Consider the following 18,628-nt stretch of genomic DNA (forward strand, 5'->3'; position numbering starts at 1 on the left):
TAATGGCTATGAAGGAAATGGCCTGCATGGTTATTGTCAGTTTAACTTCAGAATTTCAAGTATGCCATTTGTTTTATTTCCCCTTTTTTCACCATTTTTCCCGGCCTGCCACTGCTAAGCTGTACTCAAGAAGTATTGAAGGACTGTAATAAGGAACAAACCCCAATGAGGGGAGGAGGGAGTGGAAGTGCTTTGAAACGGCCATTGTACTCAATAGCATTGTCTTTTTTGAATGACTGCCTAACTTTATGGAAGCATGGTGTCTGATTTGTGTTTGACATGCATCTTGTTTAGGAACATGAACTCACCTCCCAACTATAGCAAGATTGTGGTTGGTGGGCAATGTTTGTGGACATGTATTTATCACCAGGACAAGGATTCATAGCATAATTTCATGTTTTTACTCAAGAAGTCATGTGTGCCTTCTCTGCGCTTCTGCTGTTTTTCACTGACAGCTGATAAATGTATGGACCACCACTGACGACTGAACAGAAATGAAGCCAGATGAAACCAATGCTGAAATGAATATGCCGGCCAATCATGTACAAACATTTACAAGACTTTAGTGCCTTCATGCCTCCATTTTAAACCTGCGTTGAGTTTTTTTTTTTTTGTTCTTTTCACTTTTTCCCCTTCTCTCCAGACTTTCCCCTCTTAACCTCTGAGTGTGGGTAGCCTCAGGTTGCTGAGGTTTGGTTAAACTAGCCCCCATCAAAGCTTTATCACCGCCCGGGTCGCAGGAGGGTCAGGAAGCTGCAGAGTGTGTGGTTTGAAGCCCTAACTGGAGGGCACAACTGCCAACTAACCAAATACTGCTGCCCTGCATGGTTACACAAGCAGCTGCTCAATTATTCTCTCTTTTTCTTTTACCCAATACACAAAGCACAACTGTCTGTAGTGGGTCCAGCTTATGGAGCAGTGCTATATGTGCCAGAGAAAAGTAAGTGAAAGAGAAAAAAATATTAGTAACAGACAAAAAGAACACCTCCCTGTGTTGATGGCTAATAATCTGAAAACTGCATGTCTTGTGTATCTGGCAGCTGCATTTATTATTTAAAAAAAAAAAAAAAAAAAAAAAAAACGTCAAGGGGGCCCTTTTTGTTTCAGTCCTTTCAACCTCTGGGCTTTTTGCGTTTCTTCCGTCAGTCTCTAATATTCCTCCCGCGGTTTAACCATGATGAGTACAGTAAGGGGCTCATTTAAAGGGTCATTAGTGCTAATCCCCCAAAACAATAAGGAAGGAGAAACAATATGCTCCCTAGTCCCATGTCTCTGTTTAGGGATAAAGACCTTTTTTCTATTGCCAGACACAGAGCTAGCCTGTGTTGCTTATATTGCGCTAAATGGCACAAACAAATGACTCATTCAAAAAGAAAAGTTTAGGAAAATAACATAAAACATTATTCTCAAGCACACTCTGAAGACTGTCTAAAATTGGCACATCATTTGACAACATTCAGACACAAACCCTGAGGTTGAATAAGAAGCTGTGTCAATGACAAAAGAAATCCAGAAGCCAGTAGAATAATGACTTTCAGATTTGCCAGGCTTGGTCATTTATGTATTATGTGGCCAGCGCATTGATCATAAATAGTTAGAACTGTATGCTTCACGCCTAGCTTCCAAAGTACTCAATAAATCTCTGCTTAGTGTGTTGAAGTGATTAAGTTTTAAATATAGATCCCAGTTTTTAATAAATCCAATAAATTAGCAAAATTCTTGATCCGAATTATTAACTTCTGATGACTGTCAGCAAAGTGAATCACTGGTAAGGCCTGAGTGTAGTCATGTTGCGTGAATAACTAAATCCTTCTATCCCACCGGTTGTTCTGTGTTGTACTTAGTCATCCTTCTGCACACTCAGTCATTTTAAACAGGATAGCTATTGACTCCACTGTAGCTAACCACATCAGCAACACAAGATTTGCATCAGAAACCACAATGAACCCTCTTGTCTCATTTCTTGAAGTCCAAAGAAGAGCCTAAATACTTGGAATCATTGGCATGTAAATTAGAATTTTTGATGGACGTTACTGTTACCGTAGGTTGAATGAAATACTTACAGCTTAATACACAGTCTTTAGCAGCTTTACAGAAAAAGAGACTCTAGTTTTGTTTAGGAACCATAGTTTTATAGAGATAATTTCCATTCCTATCGCTCCCATGCATTCTGGGGCCTATACTTGGACTGCAAAAGATTGTTTTTTTTATGGGAGAAGGAATTCTGTGAGTATCACATGAGCTTCTGCGTGTCACCATCTGTTTATACAGTAGTTTGCGTTGTGTGTGTAATTCACAGCAATGTACTGTGCACTCTGCCACCCTGCACTGGAGGGGTGTTTGTCCAAACGACTCCAGTGTTTGCACAAGGCTGTCACCATGACTGGGCTGGCTGACTGGGCTCGAATACTGCTCATCTGACATGCCATATGGGCCAAAGAATTTGAGAAGCTCTTCTCATATAATTGCAAGGAAAGTTGCATGTAAATCAAGCTTTAGATACCATGTTTCACACAAGAACTTGTTAATAATGGATATTTGTTGTCCTCACCACTCTTATCCTTCCTCCAAATCTTCTATTGCTCCATGTTGGTCCATGTTCACAAAACAAAAAGCAAGTTTGGATAAAAATAGAACCCCTAAAAAACAAACACTGCTGCACAAGAAGGAACACAAAATGAAACACCCCCAATAAGGATCAAGGATCTATCCACATCAGGGCAGGAGAAACTGATCCACAACAGCCACGCCCACAGCAAAGTACCAATCTTAAATACCTTCACACCCTATTCTTGTTCGAGCAGGTAAACTACATCTGTAGCCATCAGACAGAAGAGTGGCTCACAATCAATAACGCTTCAAACAGCCCACATTTGCACAAAACTTAAAGCAAGTCAAGTATCACAAACAAAAGGTTGGTAATTCATACCTTTAATCTTATTTTCCCTCCATAACCAAGTTTTGGTCTTTTATTCCAAGCTAAATATGCACAATTAAAGAACTAAAGATGAGTAGTTGATAAAAGGTGATCAGGCTTATTTAAATGTGGAAACCAGATCATGGGCAAAGCTGTACAGTGGGGGTTTGCACAGGCTTGGCTGTCTTTGACCTGCCATTTGTTTTCAAGCCATTCACTCAGCAGTTCGGCTCCACTTGTTAAGATTGGCACTCATTAGGCACTTGAAGTACTCATTATGATTCATCTGACATCCACAAGCCATTCTTTTATTTGTATCACTTCTAGATTGAGCTAACTGCTAATTAAAAAGATCTTAGTACGTTTGGTTGTTGTTGTATTTTTCAACAACAGCATTGCGATTGCTTCATTTGTTTAGTTTTTAAAAAAAAACTGTTTTAGGGAGGAAATAGTTTGAATGGTAAATGTTAAGTTTGTCACAGTGTGAATTATACTTTTCAGAAGATTTTCAGCATTACTTGGGGAGCAGTCAAGGGTTTGTAGGAAATAAAAGGCCCACAAAGTGTTGGGATGACTCGGTGGTAATCCGTGATTGGCGATGGTGGCACAGAGGTTAATGTAGCGGAACCCTTTCTCCGCCTCCAGTACCCCTAACTCCGACCCCCCACTGGCCCTTCGTCATGCTCCACTCACCAGGGGGTGACGTTTGAGTGACAGGTGGAAGGTGAGCCACGATTGGCCCTTGCTGGCTCGTGGCTGTATGTGTTTGATTCTGGACAGCCAATGATGTAGTGTCTGCACAGTTAGCTGAACAGCAGCTCTTCAGCAGACTTTTGAAGGCTGAAGCGTGTGCAGTCAGCAGCATAGAGGAGTGCAGCGATAATCATATCTTGGGATTCTTTGAGGTGAGGCTTTCTCAACTATAAAACTTTACTTGGTTTTGTTGTGTTGATACTGGTTTCCATGTGAGGGGACTTTGATAAGACGTAACATTCTTTATTCATTTGGGACGTTGTCCTAGGAGGTGAAGCATCAAGGGCCAGAGCTCAGAGGAGCCTTTCTTGGCTTTTTTGTGAATGGATAAACTGTTGGTTTAGTTTGATTTGCAACCAAATGCACAGAATTTATCTGAAGTTAATATTTTGAAGTATTTTGTTGTGATAGTCCTTCTAACACTTCGTCTATGGCCTAAGAACTATAATTTCCCAATTTATTCCAGGTTTTCCCTTTATTCTGGTTCTAATGTCACTTTTTGTCTTCTCATCTTGTCTTTATTTAGTTGACGGGGGCTGCAAGAGTTGAGGGGTGTTAGTGAGCAGTCTGGCAGGTTCTCGTCTTCCTCTCTTCTCTCCATCATCCCGGCGAGCTCTCCGGCAGCCTCTTGCCGGGCATCATGCCTCCTTACTGGCTGCCATGGTTGGTCCTCCTGTCTCTGGACTGCGCTACAGGCAACTGGCCCTTCACCACCACCAGGGCACAGGGGCTCCGGGGTCGCATACAGAGAGACCGCAGAAACATTCGACCAAACATTATTCTCATTATGACTGACGACCAGGATGTTGAGTTGGGTAAGTAGGCTTTGTTGTTCATTTGACTTTTTGTGCACACTTTACATAGATATTTCCCATTTACTTTAATATTTACCCTGCCTGGCTATGTGCTTGTGGATTTATTTTCTCTTCCTCTGGACATTAAATATTAAACAAAGGCCATAACCCAGTCCTAATTGACCATCTGGTCTATTAGCTGCTGAATAATAATTATTTTTGTAATTACTGCTGAGTGTTAAAGCACAGATCTGGGAATTCTAATGTTTAAAAGAATGATAGTGTCATTTTTTTTATCGATGTTCAACTAATGAACACACATCAAAAATAATATGATAAATGATGAACGTTGAAGTCTTCCCATAATCCTTACATGTGATTCTGTCACAAATTGAAGGAATTGGTGCCAGAGGTTTTATTGGATAAAAATGTAATTGTTATTTTCTTGTGTTTCAGGATCTCTACAAGTAATGAATAAAACCCGCAAGATAATGGAGGACGGTGGCACTTCTTTTATCAATGCGTTTGTTACGACACCAATGTGCTGCCCGTCACGATCGTCCATGTTGACGGGCAAGTACGTCCACAACCACAACACCTACACCAACAACGAGAACTGCTCCTCCCCATCCTGGCAGGCCCATCATGAGCCCCGCTCGTTTGCAGTCTACCTCAACAACACAGGCTACAGGACAGGTCAGCACTGAACATTAAAAATAAAATGTTGTCTTATTTTAGCATTTGTCAAAGTTTCCCAACTTTTGATACTGAAGTATTGTTGTTTCGCATGTGGGTTCTGCTTTGTCACTCTGGAGACATCACGCCAGTTTCAAATGATAGTCAATTAAAATTTTTATGGTGAGCGTAGCTCCACAACTCTGCATGCCTGCTTCGCTGTCTGCTGTGAGATATGCAAACAATTTTTTGCGTGCCAGATCCCTGTCATGTCTCATCGGACAGTGTCTGTTTGAGTTGTAGGCAGGCTTTGGAATGGGCAGCTTTAGGGGGTCCTGTGGGCCACAGCACGGCCTGTGGCTTTTTAAATGTTTAAACAATACGTTAGCCTGCAATTAGTCTTCTCTAGGACATGATAGTTTCATTCCCAGTCGATACAAGAATACTTTATGGTAAGCTATAGAAAAAAGTGTAGAAAAAAAGCTTAGCGTTGCTTAACACTATCGTGTCATAATTCTCAAAAACTGCTTATTAACCAAGTATTTCATTGTTCCTTTCCCTGCAGCTTTCTTTGGCAAGTATCTCAATGAGTACAATGGCAGCTACATCCCACCCGGGTGGCGTGAATGGGTCGGATTGATCAAAAACTCTCGTTTCTATAATTACACTGTCTGTCGGAACGGTTACAAGGAGAAACACGGTGCCGACTATGCCAAGGTATGTGCTCCGCAAATACCAATTTGCTTTTTCTTATTGACTTAATATGAAGACTCAGCTTGACAAATTGCAGGTTCCACTCACTTTTAAATATAGATATCGAAACATTTCTGTTATCTCTGTGTTATAATTCTCTGTTTAGAATTAAAGGGAATCCAGTCACTTGAGGTGTTGTCTTATTTATGCTGCAACCCTTTTATTATGCCTCACCTTCCCTCAATATTACTAGATTTTAAAACTCCTGCATTTTTATGAGAATTCAGCATTGCATTCTCTAAATACGTCCTGTACTTGTTTTCTTCTTGCCGTCTTTATTTTCTCCTTTGTGTCTCAAAAGTCTGCTGAATGATTTTAGCCCTATGATACAAACTCGGGGGAAATTTTTCACTGCTGCCGCCATCCTCAAGATGAGCACTGTGGTTACACTCTCTAAGGCTCTGGACGGCTTTTTCATCAATCTTTCCCAAATGTTTTTGCAGGAGCTGTCAGTTTGTTTTTGCAGCTCCATGCCAATATTCTCTGTCAATACCTAGGTTGCCCAGTGCTGGATACACACGAAATACATGAGTGTTGTCTGAAAGATGGGCAAACACATTTTTAAGCTGCCTTTCCTGTGCCAACTTGGACTGAGGTGTAAAATTACCCACAGGCTGAGCCCACTGTGTTTACATGACATGGACTTGGTCAGCAGATTGTGGCTTGAAACCAAATGGACACCATATTGGCCATTTTCGGTCTGCGTTTGTAGACCTGCTGCCTCCAAGACGATTACAGTTTACACAACTTTAAGAATTACATGATGGAATAGAACTTTAAAGATGTTTGACACATAATGCAGGAAGTACATGAAGTAATTGGCTACTGAGGAGGTCTTTCGTATTTTTTTTCTGAAACAAGCCAGACATTGAGAGCTGCTCAGGATTATAGTAACTATTAAACAAATCCATGATCATTCACGTTTAATTCATTAGTTCATCCTTGAACTGTCCTTTAGATTTCTACGTAACGTATGTCGTTGTGTCAGTACACTACCTACCCATAGCCCTATTCTTTAAATAAAACGATTTTGACCAATAAAAAATATCATTGATTTTTGTTTAATTTGCTTTATTTGTCCCATTGCTTGTATAAAATAACTTCTATGTATATGTTACTATTTTTAAGTCATTTGGAAATATCCCTCAATAACTTATTAAATTGGTCAATTATGAAGCTAATACTGCTATTACCTGGCTAAATAGATAGGTAACACAGTATTTCTGAATTAAGTAGTCTACTCCATGCCAATCGATGGCAGTAGAAAGTCCAATAAATTCTGTGCTGCCTCTAAAAATGAATGAAATCCTCCAATAACTGTCGGTTTGGCGGGAACAGTCCATTGAACATTAACTACACATTAACTACACATCACACAGTTCCATTCTCAGTCCAAAGGGGGTGTCATCTGCTCAAGAATGTGACTAAGTGCAGTAATAGAGAATATTATCATCAATATTTTACATTTTGTTACTTTTTATCTAAAGGGGTTATGCTAGAAAATGTGGTCTACCCCCCCCCCCCCCCCCTTGTTTACTATCTTATTAAATATTGACCAGCGATGTCCTCAGTTGTTGGAGACTTTCCAAAAATATTTAAAACACAATATTTGTCTTGTTTCATTGTAACGTACTAATGATTACTGTACCTATTTTAAGAAATACTTAATTTAATTAATGTTCAGAATAGTCATAATAGTATGTGCTGACATGAATCTTAGATAATGTGGCCCTCAGGCTAGATAGTTATTTTCGTGTCCCCCTCTGTAATCAAGGTTGCCAGTCCCTGTGTTGGATGGTTTGGTTTTTTTCCTAAATGCATAAATGTTCCAGAGATCACATCTTATTGAAAGGAAATCACAAAATTTCCAAATCAAATTAAAGCACTTATTACAATTATGGAGGATGATTGTATGATTGTCGCTCTTTATAATAGTTGGCTAGACAACACCCATAACACTGACTCTTTTCGACTTGCTGGAGCCTCCAGCAGCAGTTGTTCAGTGTTTTGAAGCGACCTACATGAAGTGAATGACATTGCTCTGCCATGTGCATGTAATCAGCAGAGCTCTGCAGGCACGGGCAGCCTCCAAGCCATTAAAAGTTGGGCTGACTTTGAAATGAATAAACGGAGACAGGAAGATTTGACCAAACTCACTTCTGACATTTAATGGAAATACACCTTTTATGCTTTTACTGTCCACCTGGTGCTCTAATCCATTTATTGTGTGCCAGGCAACAATATCAGCTCACCACAAATTCAGGTAGAATTGATTTTTTTAAATGCTGGAAACTTGGCAGCAGAAACTTTCATTTCGGGCATGACTTACAGCACAATTTAAAAAATACTAATAACAGACCTAACTGCACCTGGAAGGAAGGATTTGATAAAATGTCACACCTTTGGATTATATTTAATGACAGTTTCACTGTTCCTGTACTTAAGTCTTGGCAGATATTCACTTTTTCATCCAAATAATTGTTTCTCTTTTGGTTGAGCTAATTTAGCCTGCACTGCCAGAGGCTCTGCAGCATTTGAGTTTGCCTTCTGATTTGTGTGCTTTCAATTTTGTGTGGGAGGATTCGTGAGAAGTGGCAAAAAGAGTTTAAAGAAAAATAAATTGAAATAGTAGTAATGAAATTTAAGGTCTATAGTGGCGTAAAGGGGGAGCCGTCATAACAACGCAGGGTTGGAGAGCGCCAGGCTCCGTGCCATCGAAACGGTGTCACGTTCAATCGTGGAGAGAATCACTGATGTGGCAACTACCCACATGCTGTCGACACTGACTTGAGCATGCACAGCCGTTTACACTGCTACAGGCAAGCTGCCAGCTGTTAACCCAACAGATTGGGACTGTGATGCACTCAATGACCCCTCTTTACATCTCCTCTGCTCCTAGTTAAGATATTAAAAAAACTGAATAAGGAAAGGCAACACATTTGAACTTAAATCTGTATAATCTAAGTCAAATCCACCTTAACTTTTGGTCATATCCAGAGGTGTAAATAGTACTCATAAATCCTACTCAAGTAGAAGTACTGTTACTTGATGGAAATTGTACACAAGTACAACTAAGTCTTACATAAAATACTCAAGTACAACTAAAGAGTAGCTCACTTAGATAGTACTTTCACCCCTCATGTTTTTTTTTGGTAATAAATCTAGCCACGTGCAAGATGTAGATGCTTTGAAGCTTTCCTCAGAAAATAACTCGTAAGGACACATCAAAGAAAACAGTAGATGCCTCTGAGATAGACTGACACTTCGAAACATGTCAGGAGATCAAAGTACATTGGTCTGAATAAATGAAACCTTAACATTATTTCAAAAAAGGAGACACCATGAACTTGCGTACAGTAAACATCTCATGTATAAACGTAAAAAGGAAGAGATCAAATCTTGCACAATTGGAACTTAAATTATTTTGCACAAAAGCTTCTGTATAAAACAAAAGGTTTGTCAAAATGTATAATTCTTTTTAAAATAAAATGACACCAATGAATTTATTTCAAAATAGGAAAAGTATCAGGCTTTAAGTGTAGATACATGTAGAACTCTAAAACTGAGAAAATAATCAGCGTTCATTGCTGTTTAGGCGCCGTGCCTTACGTTTAATCTGGTTGGTCAACTAGGATGTAATACATTTGATTGTTGTCTGGTCATTTCATTTTTTTTGTAGTTTCACAATGTCCTTTGATCATTTTAAAACAAAAAATAATAATTTACTCAGTTACATTTGGATGTAGAAATGTAATGACTCACTTCTTTTAAAACATACTTAAGTACAAGTAAAATTACTGACTTAGAAATAGACTCAAAAGTACAATCCAGAAAAGCAACTGAATTACAGTAACGTGAGTACTTGGTACGTGAGTAATCAGTTACAGTACTTTCACCTCTGGTTGCATCATACTTACAATGTAAAATTTCTTTCCCTTTTTTTAAGGACTATTTCACAGATCTTATCACGAATGACAGCATCAACTTTTTCCGCATGTCGAAGAAGGTGTACCCTCACCGGCCTGTAATGATGGTCATCAGCCATGCTGCTCCTCACGGCCCAGAAGATTCAGCTCCTCAGTACGCCGAGCATTTTCCAAACGCTTCACAGCACATGTAAGTTATATTAAGTCACTCGGACATACAGGAGGGTTGTCAGGTGATGAGGATTGAATGCAATCTTGTTGACTCCAGAAAACGTAAGAGCAAAGTTTTGCATTTAGATTAGAAGTTGCTCCAGAGGCCACTTTGGCCAAGGCATGCAAGAAATGAAGATGAATTATCGTTCAAGAAAAGTGGGGCCAACTACCCTGGTGAAAAATCAGGCATGGCCTTCTAATGGACTAATGTTCTCCTGCCAAAGCTACTTTGGCCTCTCGCAAGTCTCAGCACTGAAGTCAGCCAGCACTGCAATACTGCAGCTTGTTTTACTGGCACCATGCCCTTCTGTCTCGTGCAGGCTCCTTTAGCGCACTGCTTCATCTGATGAAGTACAGTCAGAGTAGAGCCAATTCTTCCATTCGTTTCCTCCTCTCACCTTCAGTGTCTTTTATCACAAGCCTTTCCTTTTGTCACCTTGACACTCTCTCTCACCCATTCTTTTAATATAACTGTTTTTCTTTCCTTCTTTGTCTCTCAGTATTGTCTCGTTCGCTCATCCCAGCTCACTCTGCCTGACCCTCCCTCCCCTCCTGTATAATTCCCAAAGGACTTCCTGACCCATGTCCATATCAATCAGTCGTTTCTCCCCGCAGCTCCCTGGACGAAAGGAATGCATTGTGTGCTTTGGAACACCCTTTGTGACATTATTAATTTATTTTTAGCCGGAGCCTCCGGGTAAAAGAGGTGGAGCAGGGGCCTATGAGTGAATGAAGGGGTTGCCCCAGTGATTGTGTGTGTCGGTGCAGTGCAAGAAGAAGTGGTTCAGTTTTTGCTGTAAGGGCACAGCTGGTTGGTTCCTGTAGGTGTTAGACCAAAAGTAATCTGCTTTCCAAAAAAACAGTGTTGTTTTTGTTGGTTGAGATGTGGCATTTATTATGGGAGCTGTATGTTGCTGCTATTTGTAGTCCTGACTTTAAAAATAAATAGCTGCATTCAACATCTGCTTGTACAAGCTAACATGTAATGCACAGAGGTAGGAAAAGACAGTGAAGGAGAAGCTGCCTCATAAATCAAAACAAGCGTTGCTACTTTTGACAGCAACAATAGCAGAGGAGGACTTAATGTTAATGTCATTAACATTCCTCACTGGAGGTGATTTTACCCCTAGATGTTAGCCAAGCACTAAATCCACTTTAACTATCGTAGCATTTGTCTCATTTCTGAACCATATTTCTCTCAGCAGCCTGTGATCGTGTTTCTGGTTGTGGCTCAAAAAATGGAGAAGAGAAAGCCAGTAAATCCAGTGTGCACTGCATCTGTCAGGCTCTATGTGGTTTGGAAACATTCAAGCCTGAACAATGTGCTGGTGTTTTTCAATCCAGTTTTGATACCAATAAACCCAGACCTGTATGCAACAGGTGGCAGGTGCAAGCTCTCCTATGGAGACCTCTCCTTCATTTCACTGATCTCTGCATTCCAGGTTCCCTGGAGATCAGGGCCCCTTACCTTGGTGGCCCAATGCCCAGAGACCGATTTTTTTTTGTGGGGCTTATTAGGCTGCCTGCTAAGTGGGTGAAGAGTTCACCCTTCTGACAAAGAAGGCCTGAGGAGACAAGGGCAGAAGGCAGCTTAGTCAGCAAGGGGATAGCAGGTCTTCATTAAGATTTATAGTCTTGATACTCTTGGTTTCTTATTCATTAATTTGGACGACCAAAACATACAACACTGAAACCAATTCAACATGTTCGATTTTGCTTTTTATGAACATGTCATACAGTACAAAGCTGTCTTCACACTTCAGGTAACATTAAACAGGTCTAGAACATTTCTCAGATACCACTTCTCATATCCTTCCATACTGTTTACTTTATCTCCAAGTTCTCCTTTCAAAAACCCTGGACTTATGGAGATTTAGGTCTAGAATTTGTAGTAAACTTTTTGGCCTTGTATTTTCTTAAGCATTTGCCAACCCACAAAATCCTTTTTCGTGCCAAGCTTGCTGCAGAGCAAGGAGGCTCTCATCTTTGTTGAAGGAGGGACGGCCTCAAAAAGGTGTGGAAAAACAACCATAAACTTTTGGCTGCAGAGCTTCAAGACATTTCTGTCAACAAACTGAGCAGCAATTGATGAGTATTAAACATAGTGGACAATTGTTGCACCTGCCACTGAGCTGCAGTTTGTGAAAAGTGCCAGATAAGTCAATTTTGACAAGAGAGAGAAATTCATTGATGGAAACAACCAACATCTTTGCAAAACATTGTATATATATCTGTTGAATGAAACTTGAATACAAATTTGTGTACCTTTCTAGCACCCCGAGCTACAACTACGCACCAAACATGGATAAACATTGGATCATGCAGTACACGGGGCCTATGAAACCAATCCACATGGAGTTTACCAATTTCCTACATCGGAAAAGACTGCAGACCCTCATGTCTGTGGATGACTCTGTGCAGAAGGTTGGCGTCATTTAATCCTCACAATAACCTATAATCTATAAGTGGTCCATTTATTTGCTCACTGTAACGGTACTGATTTCGTGCAGGTTTATAACATGCTCGAGGAAACTGGAGAGTTGGAAAACACTTACATCATCTACACAGCGGATCACGGCTACCACATTGGCCAGTTTGGGTTGGTCAAGGGCAAATCCATGCCTTATGACTTTGATATCCACGTGCCCTTCTTCTTAAGAGGACCCAATGTTCAGCCAGGGGCAGTGTAAGTAACACCATAAAATAATTTCTTCACTGAACTTTGTGTTTCTGTTTGTGGTTTTTCTGTTTCTCACAGTAAACTGTCCAGCTTCTGTACTTATAGTGTTAATCATCAGTGTGTAAATCTCAGGAGACGTATTAAACTTTGCATGCATGCGATCCCACAGAAACCCTCATCTCGTGTTGAACATTGACCTCGCTCCCACCATTCTCCACATTGCTGGACTGGACACGCCTCCAGACATGGATGGGAAGTCTATTCTTAAGTTGCTGGAACAAGAGCGGACTGGCAACAGGTTTGTATGAATTTATCATGACACATGCTGTAATGGCACAATAATTGCCTCGCGTGATTTATAGGGGCATGCCAAAATAAGCCAAATGGGATTGTGTCTGCTCTTGCTCGTGGGAATTTTTTTTTTCTCAAAAGTTTTATATAATATTTCTGCTCTTCCCAGCTGCACCCATAGTGTTAATATTTGCTACAAATATTAAATTATCCTTTGGACATTTGCTTAAAAATATTTTTTTAACGCAGTAGAATAATTTTTTTTGATCCACAAAGAGCCTTTATACCATTCCTTCATATCCACAATATCCTTGGCTTTCTGTGATCTTCTTCCATAAAACTGACTGCTTTTTCCCAAACAGATTCTTTGTGAATAACCCATATGATTTCCCTAAATTCTCTGTTTTTGTTTTTTCCAGATTCAAGCCGAACCGGAAACCAAAAGTCTGGAGAGACACATTCCTGGTGGAGCGAGGGTAAAGCTCTTTATTGCCTACTTCTTTGCCACACGTTCATCAGTGCTTTGTTGAGCATGATGTGTCACATGAACGTGATGAAATCCTTTAATTGAACCTAAAAGGTCCATGTGTTGATCCCTATAGAAGCATCACAGCTGTTTCCCAGTTCTTGGCTATCTGACAGATATTTCCTTACCACAGTCGGCTTGAAAAGCGCTGGTAGAAGGGATTGGAAGTTGTTGAAGTATAAGTTGTTTGGCAGAGCATTAAATGACCAGCAAATAACAACACTCACGCAAACGGTGCCGACACATGTGCAACCAGGCCAGTTGATCATTTACAGGAACACCAAGTTAAGTCTTGTCCTCCTCTGGGATCAAGCAGATCACAATGACTCTTAACTCCACTTAGCCTGCAGTTCTTGTTCTGACAGAGACAGACTGAAGATACATTTCAGTATTATGGCAGAGCAAAATGTACGCAGAAATAAACAAAGGCGAGCTGAGCTCAGGATGATATGACTGAAGGAATGGCTGGAAGGCTCACACTTGATCTACTCACAGGACATGTCACCAACTCCCTCATTGTGGAATGCAGTAAACGCTCCGCTGTTCTGTGCAGACAGCTTTCTTTGTCGAGCACTGGGTTGCGTGCACTATGTGCTCTTTCACTAGCTTTGTCAGTTTCTTGATTTAACTTCTCCTCTGCCATCTGATATATGATGCAAAAAATGATACCTTCGATCTGACAGCCTGCCATTGTTCCCTTGACACATTTATCTCTGCTATGTACGAAGAACATTGATGGAAAGTTGGTTACCAGAGGGAAGAAATGATACTGTCGAGCTAGGTTTCTCAGATACAGCTGGTTTAAAAAGGCTCCAATCTTTCCAATTATGATCTAATCAACCAATCAGAAACATTTGTGGAATTGTTACGGTGTACTCCACAACTGCTTCTTTTGATCCCATGTCTTTTTTACTAAAGACCTAGGTAGACATGTACACACACAGAAGTACGGTAACCTCCCAGATGTTGTAATCTCTCTGATTAATCGCTCTCACATGACCTCAAAGTGCCACCCCTGAGCTGCGCTGGCTGACAACTTGTATTCACTACGTTGTTTGGAAATCTAATCATTACTACATAATGCAGCCATCAGGGAATTACATCAACAACGGTTACCTCATCAAATGCTCCTGGCTAAAGACAGGATTTAACAACTCAGCATTAGCTTGTTGTTCCCCTCGTGCAAAGTGCTGCAAAGAATCTGACAGCGGTCTTACTCTTATAGGGACAGGTTGTTCTGTGCCTTGATGCCATCGTTATCCTGTCCGTGGACCGGGGGGAGCCAAGTCATTTTGGCACAGTGTGAGAAGGAGGTGCTGACAGAAATGTTGGCATGATTCAGACCATCTTTGTTGCAGTGCTAGAAGGGAAAGTAGGCTGGACATTTGAGCTTGATGCATACTTGAAATCAAAGTCCTTGGCCTGCAGTAGAGCAGTTGTGTGAGACTGAGCTCACCAGACCCTCTGGGACACACACTGCATAACTCATTCATTTATTATCCATGGAAAATGAAAACACAGGACAGGCCCTGTTCTGTTCGAACACTAAAAAATTTAAATCTAATCTAATAATTTTTCTACTTTTTTTTTACTATTGTACAGAATCTGCATTTTCTAACAAGTGTCTTATATTTGCTCGCTGTGTCATGCAGAAAGATCTTGAGGAAGAAGGATGACTCGATGAACACTCAACACACAAACAGCCTTCCCAAATACAAGAAAGTCAGAGAAACCTGCCAGCAAGCTGAATTTCAGACGCCGTGTGAGCAGCCTGGACAGGTAACAGTGTGTAGTCAACCTCTCTCCAGACCTCTGTGGACATAAACAAGTTTCTCTTTTCCTCGACAGTCAAATAATTTCTAACAGTAATACTGACCTTAAGAGAACTATTAGATTTATTTCTAAAAGCTGTGTTAAAGAAGAAAAAGAATATTTAAAGCCCTTCACATGGTCTACAATTGACCACTTTTGGACCATTTTGGTTGCATTAACGTGTAGCACTTCCGAACACCCATTAATTTTCTGACAAATCACAGAGAAAATGGTACAGTATGTGGCCTTGGAGCAGAAGGGCCAGAACAATACAAATTGTTACAAGTGTTAAATGACGGGCAGGCTTTCACTAATGCAGACCAGATCCTCTTCGCAAGCGTGTGAATGTGAGCATTTAGCAATCATTGTTTAAAAGCCACTGAGCATTTTGAGTGGAGAAGATAAATATGTGCTCGATCTCTTGATGAATGGAAGTGAGGATGTAGTGTGCACCTGGTGTAAACCATTATGCAAACATGTGTTATGAATGAGCTCGTAGTGGCATTAAGCAAATCATTCCCATAATGTCCTTGTGAGCACCTCAAACCCTGCAGAATTCCTTTAACCATAATTAAAAACAGTTCAACTCTTCATTTTCTAATACTTTGCTATTCTACTGTGTCATTTTGTGTTGTTAGCAATGAAAAGAACATCTTGAAAAGGGCTCATTAAGCTTTAAGGATAAGAAGGTTGGAGCTCAAAAGCAATGTTTTTAGTGATGAGTTCCAGTTCTTAATACAGTAGCAGGGAACACAAAAATGAGACGATGACAAGCTCTCCTCACTAAAAGAAGTTGTTCTGAATTCAGCCAATTAGGAGATTAACCTCAGACTCTTTTGGCTTTGCTTTTCGACGTCATCTCATAGCAAGAAACCCAGGCTTTGATTCGTTGCCTCGGACTTACTGTGTGGTCGCAGTATACTTTGGCTACTGTGGCTTTGAATTACTGTATGGTGAAATTGGGTAAACATTGTCCATGAAGTGGTCCAAACTGATGTTTTTGTTCTGGTTTGCGTGACGGCAAGCATGTTTTGTTACAAGACAAAGAAATATGATGCAAATCAAGCTTGCTATACTGTTCCCAAGCACTTGTTACCATGGGCCTAGCAGCAGTAATCTCTCCTCTGCAGGCTATTAATCATGCTCATAAAAAGTCACCCCCACCAGGCCTTGTTTTTATCCTATTCTTTTTCTCCATCAACTCTGCTCTATCCAACCATCGAGTCAGGGATAAAGATAAAGAGAGACAGGTTGTTTTCATCCTCGTGGCAATACATGTTTTCTCCTCATGTCCCGTCTAATGCTGATATAACAGCTCTGCTGGGCCCACAAGCTCTTCCAAACGAAACCTGATCTACCCTTTGGCTCTTTGTTTAGACATTCGTTCCCACACTCACATCTGATCATCTGGATCACGCTCGACAGATGTGTCTGTTCCAACAGCAGCGCTCAGAGCAATATTTCTCCAAACCTTGTTCTCCTTGTTGAAATACATGTTGAAAGTGTCCATGGACATTTATTTACACAATTACACCAGTGACGCACTCGCTAGTGTGAGAGCGACAGGGGTCTCTCCGCTCACTTTGTTTGGTAGACACTAGACAGACCCTTTTCATCTCATGTGGTAGCCTCGGTTTATCTTTCCTGCTGGTTGTGGATGCCATTCTTTTCCACGGGCAAAGATCGACTCGTAGATCTGTCAGAAGCCTGGGATCCACCACAGGAAAAGTAGCTTTGCCACCGAGTTAAAAAGTATCATTTTACATTCACCATTTTTAGGAGCTGCAAGAGTTTCTAGTAAAAGATGGCAATTGAAAAACAGCAGTTAACACAAGAATCTTGTTTAAAATGTGTTTAGTAATTTTTTGACATCTTTTAAATGTTTGTTTAGTGGGAATAGACATAACTATCGGAATGAAGTAAAAAAAAACTTTTATTCATCTCTGCGACTCCACATCTCACAATGGAGATGAAAACAAACTTTTGTGCTGCAATTTCAACCTTTTTCCTTTTGTTTTGGAGTAAATTATGTTTGATTCTTTGATATTTGAGGCCTATACTGTCATGATGAATACAGAAGTATTTTTAGTTAGTTTGATTGATCACAGATTTTTCTCAAATTGTTGGGAAGTCATTGCCTTCCATTTTGTTTTTTTTAGAAATGGCACTGCACTGAAGAGATCACAGGCAAAATGAGGATACAGAAGTGTAAAGGTGGTTCAAAAGAAGGCTCCAGGAAGAGGGCACGCAGCCTGAGGCCCCGTAGCAGCTATGACAACAGGGAGCGTGGCTGTGACTGTGGGGATGTGCTCTACAAACCCTCCAGAACCACGCGCCGCTCCAACCGACAGTTTTCTTCCTCGTCCGGCCAGCGTAAGTGTAAAGAGCATCAGTCCTTCTTCAGCTCACTCTCTGAACATCTGTGTGGAGTTATTTATATTATTTCAGCTCAAAAAAAGATCACTGCTTCTGTTAATCTGCACTTTTTTTTCATTGATCTGCCTTAGTACATGTTTTGGAAAAAGAAGCATTTAAAAGCTTAAGGCTTGATTTTGTGTAATGGATTATTTATGCTCTAAAGGGAGACAGATTTAAGGAAAAACCAAACATCCGACAACAAGTCTTGAAAATTGTGCATTGGAAAGTGTGTCTGGTTCCGCTGCCAGGGTTGCGTTTTTCGATGGTTTAATGCCCTCTAGTGTTGCTTTCAAAGGTTCGGCTGAAGCATAAACATTTGATCATCCTCCCAACAGGACTTTATCCAACATAGAAAGATGGAATTACCACAATCCGACCTGAGTTTCTTCTTTTCCTAAAGGCTACCGACCGCGGTTTGTCCACACCCGCCCAACCAGGTCCCTCTCTGTTGAGTTTGAAGGTCAAATCTATGACATCGACCTTCTGGCAGATGACCAGTCAGCCATCCGCCGTCGCACCATTTCCAAACGTCACTACAACCAAGAGGATCCAGAGTTGGACTTGGCATCTGATGATGGTTCAGAGGAAATGCTGGCAGATGACACCAATGCAGTGGGATACCCAAACTCTGTAAAAGTTACCCACAAGTAAGAAACCTGTTCCCTGTCAGATTTTTTTTAACCCTGCTATTATTTTCAAATATTACATTTTAGAGATTTACAGATTGACCCCAAGGGTTATTTTCCTCCGAAAAATTATTTTCAGAAAATTGTTGACCAAGTTTTTGTGTCAGGCACTTTGTTCATTGGTTGAATACATACTGTAAATAACCCCTTGATAATGAAACCTTGACCTGCTCTCTAGCACCAC

At 40.6% G+C, this 18,628-nt stretch overlaps 1 protein-coding gene across 1 annotated transcript in view; it reads left to right on the forward strand.

The window, feature by feature from the left end:
- The window catches only part of sulf1 (sulfatase 1), a 31,199-nt gene that overhangs the window by 10,046 nt on the left and 2,525 nt on the right, over window positions 1-18,628 (forward strand). Inside the window, exons 2-12 of the mRNA XM_028435113.1 lie at window positions 4,197-4,485; window positions 4,921-5,160; window positions 5,705-5,856; window positions 9,839-10,008; window positions 12,305-12,455; window positions 12,542-12,717; window positions 12,881-13,009; window positions 13,422-13,478; window positions 15,181-15,307; window positions 17,500-17,713; window positions 18,159-18,405. Of these exons, the coding sequence (XP_028290914.1) occupies window positions 4,311-4,485; window positions 4,921-5,160; window positions 5,705-5,856; window positions 9,839-10,008; window positions 12,305-12,455; window positions 12,542-12,717; window positions 12,881-13,009; window positions 13,422-13,478; window positions 15,181-15,307; window positions 17,500-17,713; window positions 18,159-18,405 (1,838 nt within the window). The 5' untranslated portion in view covers window positions 4,197-4,310. The remainder of the gene's footprint in view (window positions 1-4,196; window positions 4,486-4,920; window positions 5,161-5,704; window positions 5,857-9,838; window positions 10,009-12,304; window positions 12,456-12,541; window positions 12,718-12,880; window positions 13,010-13,421; window positions 13,479-15,180; window positions 15,308-17,499; window positions 17,714-18,158; window positions 18,406-18,628) is intronic.

This window comes from Gouania willdenowi, chromosome 20, assembly GCF_900634775.1.
Source record: "Gouania willdenowi chromosome 20, fGouWil2.1, whole genome shotgun sequence".
Lineage (NCBI taxonomy): Eukaryota > Metazoa > Chordata > Actinopteri > Blenniiformes > Gobiesocidae > Gouania > Gouania willdenowi.